Here is a 13389-nt window from a genome sequence, read left to right as displayed (position 1 = left end):
GTGTGCGTGTGTGTGTGTGTGTGTGTGTGTGTGTGTGTGTGTGTGTGTGTGTGTGTGTGTGTGTGTGTGTGTGTGTGTGTGTGTCGGTGGCACCGTTCTGTAAGTAGAAACTGTTTAAGTGCCTTGTGCATTAAATTGCATTTCTGGTAGTCGGTTTAACTCTGCTCTTTTCATATTCCCCTGCGGCTGCCCCCATTATAAATAAACCCCCAATTGTTCAATGTACCAGCTCGTTGTTGTGCTTTCTATTATTGACCCAGCACGGTTCGTGCTTGAGAACCAGTAAGCCGATTGGGCTGTAAGTTGTCGTTTGGACTGACGGACTTTGGTAATTCCGCTCGGTTACACCGGACCGAAGTTGCTAGAGCGACCCGATTCGACAGAGTCCATTGAGGGTGTGACTTCCCCGGTAATTTGACGACGTGGTTACTTAGGTATATCAAAATTTGGCTATTAACCCCACCCCACGCCGTCAGAGAATAAGCGAGTACGGTCCTTAAGTAACCCGTGACCTTCGGAGTTGTCCAAAAGGTTACGACCTGCAATTCCGGGTGTTCGGTGGGAGAGGGCTCTACTGCTCCACCTGGCGGCCGTTCCTCGCCACCGAACCCAACAATATCGGGCCCAATACATTTTTGAAATATCATGCGATACAGACAGTACCATATCATTTTTGGCCGCGTCTCACAATGGTGAAGAATCACTGAAAAAATTAAATAATTGTCGTATCCCGATTCGGATCTTCACCAAAATCGAATCAATTCGTCCTTGCCACACACCCAACATGTCCACCAAGTTTCATCTGAATCCATCCACAACTTTTTGAGATATCGTGCTGCATATCGGTTTAGCACGATCTCTCAATGGTGAAGAAATACATAAAAATGATCAGATCCGGGTCCAGATCTTCACCAAAATTGAATAAATTCTTCCTCGACACACACCCAACGTGTCCACTAAGTTTCATCCGAATCCGTCCACAACTTTTTGATACATCGTGCTATATATAGTTTTTGACCCTATCTCTCAATGGTGAAGAATCTTCTTCTTCTTTCGGCTGCTCCCGTTAGGGGTCGCCACAGCGGATCAACCTTCTCCATTTCGCTCTATCCTCCACTTCTTCCATTGACACTCCAACCACCCACATGTCCACCCTCACCGCATCCATGAACCTCTTCTTTGGCCTTCCTTTTCTCCTCCTGCCTGGCGGCTGCATCCTCAGCATCCTTCTGATATACTCTGCTTCCCTCCTGTGCACATGTCCAAACCATCTCAATCTCGCCTCTCTCACTTTGTCTCCAAACCGTGCTACGTGCGCAGTCCCTGTAATATACTCATTCCTTATCCTGTCCATCCTCGTCACTCCCAACAAGAATCGCAGCATCTTTAACTCTGCCACCTCCAGCGCCACCGCCTCCAAACGAAACAACATAGCTGATCTCACTACCGTCTTATATACTTTCCCCTTAACTCTTGCAGCTACCCTTCTGTCACAAATCACTCCTGCAACTCTTCTCCACCCACTCCATCCTGCCTGCACTATTTTTCACTTCTCTCCCACACTCTCTGTTACTTTGGACAGTTGATCTCAAGTATTTGAACCCATCCACCTTCCCCACCTCAACTCCTTGCAACCGCACCATACCACCACCCTCCCTCTCATTTACGCACATGTACGCCGTCTTACTCCTACTGACTATCATTCTCCTTCTCTCCAATGCGTACCTCCACCTCTCAAGGCTCGCCTCAGCCTGCTCCCTACTCTCCCGACAGATCATGATGTCATCCGCGAACATCATAGTCCATGGAGACTCCAGTCTGATCTCGTCCGTCAACCTGTCCATCACCATTACAAACAGGAAAGGGCTCAGAGTCGATCCTTGGTGCAATCCCACTTTTACCTTAAACCGGTCCGTCATTCCTACCGCACACCTCACCGCTGTCACACTGTCCTCATACATATCCTGCACGATCCTCACATACTTCTCCACCACTCCCGACTTCCTCATACAATGCCACAACTCCTCTCTTAGCACCCTATCATAAGCTTTCTCTAAATCCACAAACACACAATGTAACTCCTTCTGGCCTTCCCTATACTTCTCCATCAACATTCTCAAAGCAAACATCGCATCAGTGGTGCTCTTTCCTGGCATAAACCCATATTGCTGCTCACAGATCGTCACCTCTCTTCTCAACCAAGCTTCCACTACTCTTTCCCACAACTTCATGGTGTGGCTTAACAACTTTATCCCTCTGTAATTTCCACAGCTCTACACATCACCCTTGTTTTTGAAAATCGGAACCAGTACACTTAATCTCCACTCCTCCGGCATCCTCTCACTTTCCAAGATTTTATTAAACAATCTGATTAACAACCCCACTGCCATCTCTCCTAAGCACTTCCATGCCTCCACTGGTATGTCATCTGGGCCAACCGCCTTTCCACTTTTCATCCTCTTCATAGCAGTCCTCACTTCATCCTGACTGATCCACCCCACTTCCTGATTCACTATCTCCACCTCTTCCAACCTTCTCTCTCTCTCATTTTCTTCATTCATCAGCTCCTCAAAGTACTCCATCCACCTTCTCAACACGCTCTCCTAACTCGTCAGCACATTCCCATTTGCGTCCTTTATCACCCTAACCTGCAGCCCATCCTTCCCAGCACGGTCCCTCTGTCTTGCCAATCGGTATAAATCCTTTTCCGCTTCTTTTGTATCCAACTTCTCATACAGCTCGTCATATGCCTTTTTCTTAGCCTTTGCCACCTCTCTCTTTGCCTTTCGCCGCCACTCCTTGTACTCCTGCCCACTTTCTTCATCTCTGAATATCCCACTTCTTTTTCGCCAACCCCTTCTTCCTTATACTTTCATATACTTCCTCGTTCCACAACCAAGTCTGCTTATCTTCCTTCCTCTGTCCAGATGTCACACCAAGTACCTTCCTAGCTGTCTCCCTCACCACCTCTGCTGTAGTTACCCAATCATCCCACCCATCTTTACCACCATCCAACACCTGTCTTGCCTCCTCCCTAAATTCCACGCAACAGTCTTCCTCCTTCAGCTTCCACCATCTGGTCCTTGGTTCAGCCCTCACTCTCTTCTTCAACCTCACCTCCAAAATCATCCTACAGACCACTAATCGATGCTGTCGAGCTACACTCTCCCCTGCCACCACCTGACAGTCTCTAATCTCTTTCAGGCTGCATCTCTTGCTTAAGATGTAATCCACCTGCGTGCACTTTCCTCCACTCTTGTACGTCACCCTGTTTTCCTCATTCTTCTTGAAATATGTATTTACCACTGCCATTTCCATTCTTTTTGCAAACTCCACCACCATTTGCCCTTCCACATTTCTCTTGTTGAGACCGTACCTACCCATCACCTCCTCATCCTCTTTGTTCCCTTCCCCAACATGCCCATTGAAATCTGCTCCAATCACCACTCTTTCATTCTTGGATACACTCTCCACCACTTCATCCAACTCACTCCAGAAATATTCTTTATATTCCATCTCACACCCCATATGTGGGGCATATGCACTGATGACATTCATCATCACCCCTTCAATTTCCAACTTCACACTCATCACTCGGTCAGACACTCTCCTCACCTCCAATACCCTCTTGACATAATCTTCCTTCAGGATTACCCCGACACCATTTCTCCTCCCGTCCACACCATGGTAGAACAGTTTGAAACCACCTCCAATGCGCCTCGCCTTACTCCCCATCCACTTGGTCTCTTGTACACAGAGTATGTCCACCTTTCTTCTCTCCATCATATCAGCCAACTCTTGCCAACACTCTCAATGGTGAAGAATCACTTTAAAAATTCCAGTAGTCGGATCCGGATCCGGTTCTTCACCAAAATCTAAACAGTTCGTCCTTGTCACACACCCAACATTTCTACAAAATTTCATCCGGATCCGTCCACAACTTTTTGAGATATCCTGCACACAAACAAACAGACAAACAAAGAGACAGAAAGGGGTGAAAACATAACCTCCTTCGCCTTTGGTTGCAGAGGTAACAAACAAAAAGCAAAGATGGAGTCATCAGCAGGAACCTGGATAGGATTCCATTTCAGCTGCTACCCCTCTACTCTCAAACCCATCCAGGCACACCCAAGTGAGCCTCATTGAAAATAAATAAATAAAAAAACGTTTTTTGAGATATCCTGCACACAAAGAGACAGAAAGGGGTGAAAACATAACCTCCTTCTCCATCAGTGGCGGAGGTAATAATCATAAAAGCATCGCACTTCAAACAATTATTTTGGCACAATTTTCATGAAGCTCCACAGTGTGACTAATGGATGGAGAAAGTGGCAAATAAAGTGAAGAAACAAACATACATGAAAGCTGTATTCGACTTGATCAGTTGAAGAAGTCTCCAAACATTTGCTGCACAAAGGTATAGTAGCTCTTCCTCAAGTGTTTGAGGCTTTCGCAAACAATGAATGATGAGGTGTGCCCAAAGCATCATGGAGAGCTTGCTGAAAATGATTCCAATAACATTAAGCATCTTCATTTTCCCGGTGATTTTGTAAAAAGTAAACAAAATTTAGTAATTTCATCCTCAAAAACTGTTCGAATATTCTCTTTCTTCACTTTTCGATCTATGCCGTTCTTATATTTAAGGCCTGCCTCGATGAGGACTATGTACAGTCTGTGAATGGAGAATTCAACATAAAAATGTTTTAATAAATATACCACAACATTTCTGACCAGCTTTTATTTATTTTGGAATCTCACAAGCTTAACAACTATTGTTATAGAAAAAAAAAAAAAACGAGGTAAACACCACATGGCGGCTCAAAACACCAACAAAATTAGACTTTATGTACTTCTACTCCTGGCAACTACATCAATCCACCAGGACTCCCATCAACACTTACTGTTATTTCCACTTTTCATGCAACTTTGAATGACGATGAAAGCAAGCGCACATATGCCCTAATGCAAGCGAGAGCTTGGTGAGCCAACAATGGAACCCTGTGGAGCAGTGAGGAATTTTGAAATACAAACAATATGCAAGTTGAAATATTTGCCACCGTACATTTGACGTCAAATTTGGATTGCAAACAACCGTCATTTTTGTGTAAGCAACCGTGTCTCGACATTGCTCAAGGCCAACTGTGGAACATGTACTTTCAACAACCAATCAGGGAACTACAACGGCAGGACATGGCTGCCCTTTTTAAATGACGATCAGATACATTAATTCATGCAGGCATGAGGCCCATACGATGTACAAACTGCAATGCTGATAAAATATGTGAATAATGGGGATGAAACGTATTCTAACAATGCACCTCACCCTGAATGACCCCACACAGGTTAACGTTAGTAAAAAAACACTAAACAATACTGAATTTAAATTCCTTGTAGAAACTAACATATTCGACAAATTGTTTAAGCATATGAGGATATGCATCATGCCTGGTGTTTGCATAATGGTTAGGGTGGTGGGCTTGGGATCCTAGGATCCTGAGTTCAAATCCCCCTTGGCTGTTGAATTAATACCAAGTGGGGTTGACTCTGCCTGTCATCCTACCGAGGTCGGAAAATTGAGTGCCAGCTTGCTGGTATACTGTGTCAGAGTGGCGACCTGTCCAGGATTGTGCCCAATAGCCAAGGAGACTGCTTAAGCAGCACCAACACTCTGCACATAGTACGGTCCCAATAGACCATGTGGAGGTACTCGCGAAAACCTTCAGAAAATGATTTTCGTTGTGCAGATCACCAATCTGAATTAAATTTGGCATACTTAAAGAATTTTAGATGCTGAGTCCAAATCCACTTGTTTCCACGTCGAGGATGCGACGCAATTGGTCATTTTTTGGCAATTAAAGATAAACCAAAGATTAAAGCACGAATTTTACACAGAAATGAAGAATCAAGGATAGACTGATATGTACATCAAAGAAAACTTGTGAGGTCTTATAATGATACAATATGTTTATACAGAGCCCTGTTCACTGTTATTAAAGATGTTTATAATTAAAGGTCGTAAACCGAAGCAGTTACATATTTGTAACGGCCGAAAACGTCTGGACCGACCAGACAGGCCTTCGAGTTGACCAAGGCAACTTTTTGCTTAAAAGGCAGCCACACTAGCTATTAAAGGTAGTTACAGCGACTATTAAAGACAGTTACATTGGCTATTACGGATTAAATCAAAGACAAAGAGACTCAGCCTGATGAAAAGTAGAACCGCCACAAGAAGATGACTGTCTTCGAATTCCAGTATTTCTTGCTCTGAAGCAGTTGCTGAACGAGGCTCTTGACTGCTGCTATTACAAAACTCAAGTCCACTATTACATGCTAACCAACCTGAATACTACTGGGTAGTAGATCACCACAGCAAAAGCAGTGTGACACCTGCATTCACAGTTCGTCGTCAGAATCATCGTCAGTTCTGCTTTCATCATCCATAAGTTCCATTTCTGCACGGGTCTGTTCATCATTGGCGCAGTTTTGACACCCACAGCACTCTGTGCAGGACAGTTCTTTTGACCGGCAAGAACACTGGTTGGTCTCGCAATTACTATACATTTCGTCGCCTCGAACAGTTCCTTTGGCGCTGGTGGTTTGCTCAGCCAGTGAACAGTCAGTGCTCCGTTGTGTTCCACCCATTCGTGACATGTAGGAGAAGGGGCTTCGAAACCTCTCAGTCACGCGGTGGTGGATCGCAGACTGATAGTTCACTCTTTTGCAATGCAGCATCAGAGCGTCGCTTGTAGGCAGCAACTTCTGTTCTCCCAGCGACTGGCTGCAGAATAGCTAGTAGCGAGCATCATCCACACTCTTCATGGTCGGCTGATTGTACATGGCGCAGACGAATTGTTCCAGGTCGTGAATGATATTCTAGCGTGAATTCTCGACCACTGCTCCCGAAACAGGTGATGAGATGGGGACCCTTTTGCCATCCATGAACGCTTGATAGGTGTCTGGGTGGGAGTGCTCTCGCCCAGTCATTTCCAGCCAGTAAACGGGTAAGTACCTTGCATAGTTTAGGTGATCGTACGCAAAGTACCAGGGCATTGACGCTCTCGTGATCGCAAGGTGTTTCGGCCAGTTTGAAGTACGAGTTGCCCATAGAAGCTCTAGTGCTAGCTCCACCATTTCCAAGTAAGAGCACCAGAATGTGAATATTTTGCTTGCTGTACATTGCTGCTGTCTGAAGTCGCTGTAGCGTGTGAACATTTCTGAGACCTCTTCCGATGACAGTAACTGATCGAACAACGGAGACGGAAACTTTTCCTGGAGACGCTCTATACACCTCTCGAATCGCACAAGCGTCTCCTCTGCGATGGAGTCCATGAAGGCCTGGAAGCATAGTCTTCCTAGCGCTTCGTAGATGAGCTTGTGACAGCGCAGACTCCTGTTATAGTGATGGCCGTTTATTACTGAATTTGCAGAACGCTGAGCGACAATACCAGACTCTATTATGAGGTCTAGCAGACCTGCATCTCTGAATCTTTTGCCAATCATGCCTAGGAAGCTCATGAGATTGGGGAATTTGCCGAGACGAATTACCAAACTTTCTGTCAACTCCGCGTGCAACCAATGAATCTCCTGCGCCTTACTGTAGATCGCAAGGTCGAAGACTAGAACTACTTCTTCACGTTCCAGTTTATCAGCCATATCGATGCTTTGGCGTAGGACCGTGTAAACGGTGTCCAGTTCCATGGGTGATGCCTCGATCACAGGAAGGTAGAGGATGGCTGACTTGGTCAACTCTTCATCACGACGAAGGAGAGTGTTGTACCCAGTCCATGTCGGCAACCATCCGTCCGTTTTCTAAACCGTTTTCATTGTATAATAGAGCATATCCAGCGATAGCCTGTCCTCTTGTGACGGACTGAAGTCAATGTCACAACTGCAAAAGGCTGTGGTCCCTTGCCTTTTCCCACCACCATACTTGAGAATGGGTGGCGTGTTACCAACTAATGACCGCTGATGATGGCTAATTGGAGTCACTGGACGAGCCTGCTGAATCGGCTCAGAGGGTGCGTCTTCTATCATCAATCCATTGGTGTGGTGAGTGGTCCCATGACCGGTGAGGGTCTCCTCACTGAAATCGATGTTATCGTACACAAATATTGTTGGTACATTTCTGAGGCAGTTTGAGAGCAGTTTTCCCTCCTGATCAATCTGCAACTCTTTTCCAAGAACCAGTCCAAAGCAGTTTCTAATGCTTGTGTAGTACTGACTGAGACACAATGCCCAAGCTTGTTGAGCAGTCCTAACAGTCGAGTAGAACCAGTCCAATGTTTCACAGTCAGGCCCAATGCATAGGACTTCGGAATAAACGACTGACCCCTTGACGCTATAGAAACGTCTTGAAGAACAGAGAGCATTTTCAGATGAATATGCCGTGGGAGTTCCACAAATTTCTCCAGGGTTGGCTCATCTGACAGGCCCGCTATCCATGCAACAGGGATGGCTCTTTCAGCATTTGAAATGTCGAAGTCAGGAGCAAGTGGTGGCCATGTAATGTCCACACTTTGGTGTTTGTTCAGGTCATCCCTCACCATGAGTGCTCCCAAGTATAGAACATGTAAATTGAGGCCTGAGTCACCCTGCTGTGGACCCTGGTTGGCTTCATCCTCTGTAGTTGACTCTGTTTCTGTTGTAGAGCTACAGTCTACAACAGCAGCTTGAGCAATGGAACCAATATCAATGTCCTTCATGTACACCATTTCGCTCTCAGACATTTTTGGGGGACGATAGAAAATCATGTCTGGGTACCGTTCCTGCAGTCTTTTCTTCAGTCTTGTTGCCTGGTAGTTGGCCTTATCCTGACCTTCGCATACTCTGAGTAGGTCATTGAACATCTCACACAACTTCTTCATATGTATAGATTGCTTTCCATCAATGAGTCTTACCTAGATTACTTTATCACAGAAAATGTCAAATGTTGAGTCATAGTTCACTTTCTGAGTTTGGAGTTTACTTTCACTGTCTGTGGTATGTGTCATTCACAAACTCGTAATAACATTTATGGTGATAACAAACTGCCAGCGCCACACAGTCTTTATCCTTTATAGTTGTCATTATTCTCACACCACGTTCATCTCTCCTCTGCTCAGCAGTTTCCCTCAGCTTTCTTCCATCCTGTGTTTCTGCCAGGGACAACTGATCACGTTGAGATTTTCCTTTGACATGGATGAATTTATCTTTTTTCTGCCATATGATACAAATTCTTGGCAGTACACCAGCTGATTTGCCAGCCACCCTTTCTACAGAGGTTCTGAGGGATTTTCTACGTATTTTGTGGTACGAGTGCCCCTCTTCTTCGAGTCCGCCAACCACCTTTACTGGCTCTCGCAGAAACTGCAGTAGTTCTGGCTTCCGATTTCCTTTTCCTGGCTTCAGTGCGTTTTATATGATCCTTGTTACAAAACGACGCATAGCAGAACCGGTGACAGCCGGCATCCGCAGGAGGATCAGTCATTGGCAGCAGTTTCATTATTTGATCAGCCAGCAAACGGCATTTGTTGATAGTTTCACTATCTGTGGCATCGCACCAAGCCTTCGCACACTCACATAGCTTACGCCAGCTCTTATCGGTGAATTGCGTCACTTTCTCATCATCCTCCCCGCCCAAGTGTATGAAACGACGCATATTTGGTTGTTGAAAGACCAAAAATCACTCGATCACACGACAACCATGGGCGCCACCATCTTGATTTGTTGTTTCCTGGTCGTTTCATCCGCGATTACGAGCATGCCACACCCACTTCACGGCGGTAATTGCAAATGGTAATAACTGTCGGTGTGTCAACTTGTGCATATGGAAACAAGTAGGAATTTCAATGGTGTGTTCTCATGAATGTACAGGGTGAATTTGGTTTAGATTGGTGATCTGCACAATGAAACTGAACGAACCGACCCACCTCCGAATGACCTACAATGAATGGATGGATGGATATGCATCAACAGTTATCATTGGACTAGGAAAACCATATTATTTTCCAAAGAACTTGGAAAATGACGAGACGAGTAAAAAAAAAACTTCCAGAAGCATTAATTACACCACTTCAATGATGCATCTTATTAGACCTTGAAATACGAGATTCCACCAGGTGGTGATACATGATACACATTTACATAGAGCGAATTAGGCTGCTTCCCCTACCTCAAAAACCTGCAAAATAGGATTTTTTTTTCTGCGTAAAACCGACATATGGCCACCCTGCATACAACCACCAGTTTTCAAATCATTACATCTCGTGATTTAGAGGTGCATATAAGTAAAACAAACAGACAAACTACGACATTATTCTGTGACAATTTCCCCAATTCTATGATGTCTATGGTTTTCATGCAGAGAATGTGTATTGTACAACTCAAAATACCGCGTTACACAGGGAAGGAACCGTGCTATACGATTTACAGAGAGAATGTGCATGTTTCCACCAACCCTGAACGCAAGGGACAAAAAAAAAAATTTTAATCCACTAAAACCCCGTCAAACCATCCGCACCCCCCCCCCCCACCCCAGTACAACCACGAGTTTTCAACCCATTCCATCCAGCAGTTTAGGAATGTACAGAAGTCAAACACACTTCTCTCACACATATATATATATATATATATATATATATATATATATATATATATATATATATATATATATATATATATATATATATATATATATATATACATATATATATATATATATATATATATATATATATATATACATATATATATATATATGTATATATGTATGTCAAGCACCGCATTATGACGTTTCGGTCAACGACGGACCGCATATACGACGGTGGTCCCATAAGATTATAATGGAGCTGAAAAATTCCTATGGCCCAGTGATGTCGTGGCCATCATAGCGGTGCCAGTCGTATATAAGTACAGTATCGCACATACAATTATGTACAGTACATACAACTTGATAATGATAATAAACAACTGCAGTGTGGCCCCATTATAATGCAATGGTTGAGATCCATAAATTGTCATCGTGAAAAAAACCGGGGTCATGCTAAATCGGGATTCAATAAAATCAGCATTCAAACTGACCCAATGTTGACCTAACATCCAAAAACACCCCGATTTTCACCCTATATGACCAGTTTTTTGCACATTTACCTTCAAGCAAGTAAATTACCTTTGAGTTAAAGAATTCCGTGAATAAATCGTTGTTGTTGCAGTAGAAATTAAAACACAAATTGGTTTTTAGTGAAGCTTTTTATGTTGTAAAAACATTCGCACTGCTCTGAAAATATATCACACAACTGACAGGTGCTCGATTCTCCATTTGTAAATTATAACATCAATGCAATGATGACGTATTTATAAAATCCAAACGCTATTTATTCACCTTTCTTTTCATCGATGTGAGAGGAGATTGTAAGCAGCCGCTAACAACACCCATGGCCGTCATGAACAGCACAAAGGTAAAACTAACGTGTCTTCCGTCTATCTTAGATGTGTGTTACAATTGCCAACAGTATTCAGTACAGTAACGTGCTGTACTGGTTTGTAGCCTAGTAGCAATAGGCTATACCATATAGCTGAGGTGTGTAGTAGGCTATACTATCTAGGTTCGTGTAAGTACACTCCAAGATGTTCGCACAATGACGACATCGCTTAACGGCGCATTTCTCAGAGCATATCCCTGTCGTTACGTGGCGCATGACTGTGTGTGTGTGTGGTGTGGTGTGGTGTGGTGTGTGTGTATATATATATATATATATATATATATATATATATATATATATATATATATATATATATATATATATATATATATATATATATATATATATATATATATATATATATATATATATATATATATATCTACAGTATATATGCCTGGTGTTGGCGTCGTGGTTAAGGTAGCGGCTTGGGATACAAAAGGTCCTGAGTTCAAGCCCCGTTGGCCGCTTGAATTAATACACACCAGGAGGTTGACTCAGCCTGTCATCCTTCTGAGGTCGACGAAGTGAGTACCAGTGTAATGGGCCCGGTGTATGCCCCGGCTAGAATAGGTGTACCACATCCCTGTGTCGTAAGAGGCGACCAGGGTTGCGTCAGGAAGGGCATCCGGCGTAAAACCTGTGCCAAATCATTATGCGGATCATAAAGGATGATCCGCTGTGGCGACCCCTCACGGGAGCAGCCAAAAGAAGAAGAAGAAGATATATAGTGAGTTGAGTGTGGGTTTTGAGAAAATGCCCCCACTTGGTGTGAATGTCAAGGATTCTAGTGATGAATATGATGCTCAGCATTTTTTATTGGATGAAGTTGTAGATGCTGATGAACCCCAGGAATCCTTTCCAGGTGTCAATCCTTTTGATTCATTCGTGGGGGATGTTGAAGAGAAATAGCTGGATGGGTTGCATGATGAAGGTGAATTGCCAAAGACTGGACTTTTTGGCTAAGAGAACCATACTGAACTTTATGAAGGACTTTATCAGTCTTCTTTCAATCCAGTAGTTGAGAAGGATACTCTAGAAATTGTACCCCTTGAGAAAGAGTTTGAAGTTGAGGAATGTGTAGCAGGGAGTGAACCATTGGATGATTGTTGGATTGGAGGCAAGAAAGAAATGGATGAGGAAGATGAACTTTCAAAAGAATCTTTGTCTGAAATGAACACTTGCCAAGAGGAAATTCAGGAGCCAGGTTTGGCAGAACCCTTGTTTCTTTTTCTGGCTGATGTAGGTAGATGCCCATAATGGAATGGTACACCACCATGACCGCCAACCATAACTCTGAGGTAATTTCTCCCTGACAGCAGGTGGTGTCTGGAAATGGGGAACCGTCGGGAGGAGGGTCTGGTGGGGCGACCAACGGTAAGGAGACCGTTGGTGACCCAGGAGAGGCCGAGAGAGCCTGGATAGTACAGAGACCCTCCCTGATTGTTCCGGAAGGGGGGGGCTAGTTGGTGACCAGCGTTTGGGAGACCTCTGGTGACCCAGGAGAGAGGAGAGAGCCTGGATGGTACGGAGACCCTCTCCGGCGGGACGTACAGCAAAGGAGCTGTTTGGCTGTTAGGGATCGAAGTGGAGAGGGGGGGGATGGGGGGTGAAGAAGTCGTAAGTTGGGTGACTTGTTTTTGTACTGTGAGAACCACAACCGCCCCACCATCTTGATTGTATGGTACCTCCCTGCCGCCTAATTGAGGATCATACGTGTGTAATAAGATTGAAGCCATGGTCTTGCAGGGTTGAAATGAATGAATGATTATTGGATTGATGTGAGAGTGTGTGGGGGAAGGTTCACTTGATCCATGTCACTAACCTGTACCAGAAATTTGGATTAGCTAAATTGGGATGGCTCCGCATGCAATGTTGGGTATTGTGGCATCCATCAGCGAACGCAGTCTTTAGAAGGGGGTTATACGTT

At 44.2% G+C, this 13389-nt stretch overlaps 1 protein-coding gene across 6 annotated transcripts in view; it reads right to left on the bottom strand.

Annotated features, from left to right (window-relative positions):
• Positions 1 to 13389, bottom strand: part of STRN3 (striatin 3) — a 180959-nt gene that overhangs the window by 154825 nt on the left and 12745 nt on the right. For 2 of the 6 annotated variants that reach the window (XM_085888843.1, XM_085888844.1), the window contains exon 2: positions 3616 to 3954. The exons of the other annotated variants lie outside the window; for them this stretch is intronic. In XM_085888843.1, coding sequence (XP_085744969.1) covers positions 3616 to 3786 — 171 coding nt within the window. In that variant the 5' untranslated portion in view covers positions 3787 to 3954. The remainder of the gene's footprint in view (positions 1 to 3615; positions 3955 to 13389) is intronic. 6 annotated transcript variants of the gene reach the window in all.

This window comes from Eptatretus burgeri, chromosome 7 (assembly GCF_056783735.1).
Source record: "Eptatretus burgeri isolate ZD-2024b chromosome 7, Ebu_testis_v1, whole genome shotgun sequence".
Classification (NCBI taxonomy): Eukaryota; Metazoa; Chordata; class Myxini; order Myxiniformes; family Myxinidae; genus Eptatretus; species Eptatretus burgeri.
The sequence above is the reverse complement of the archived record's forward strand: the minus strand, read 5'-3'. Positions and strand labels throughout refer to the sequence as shown.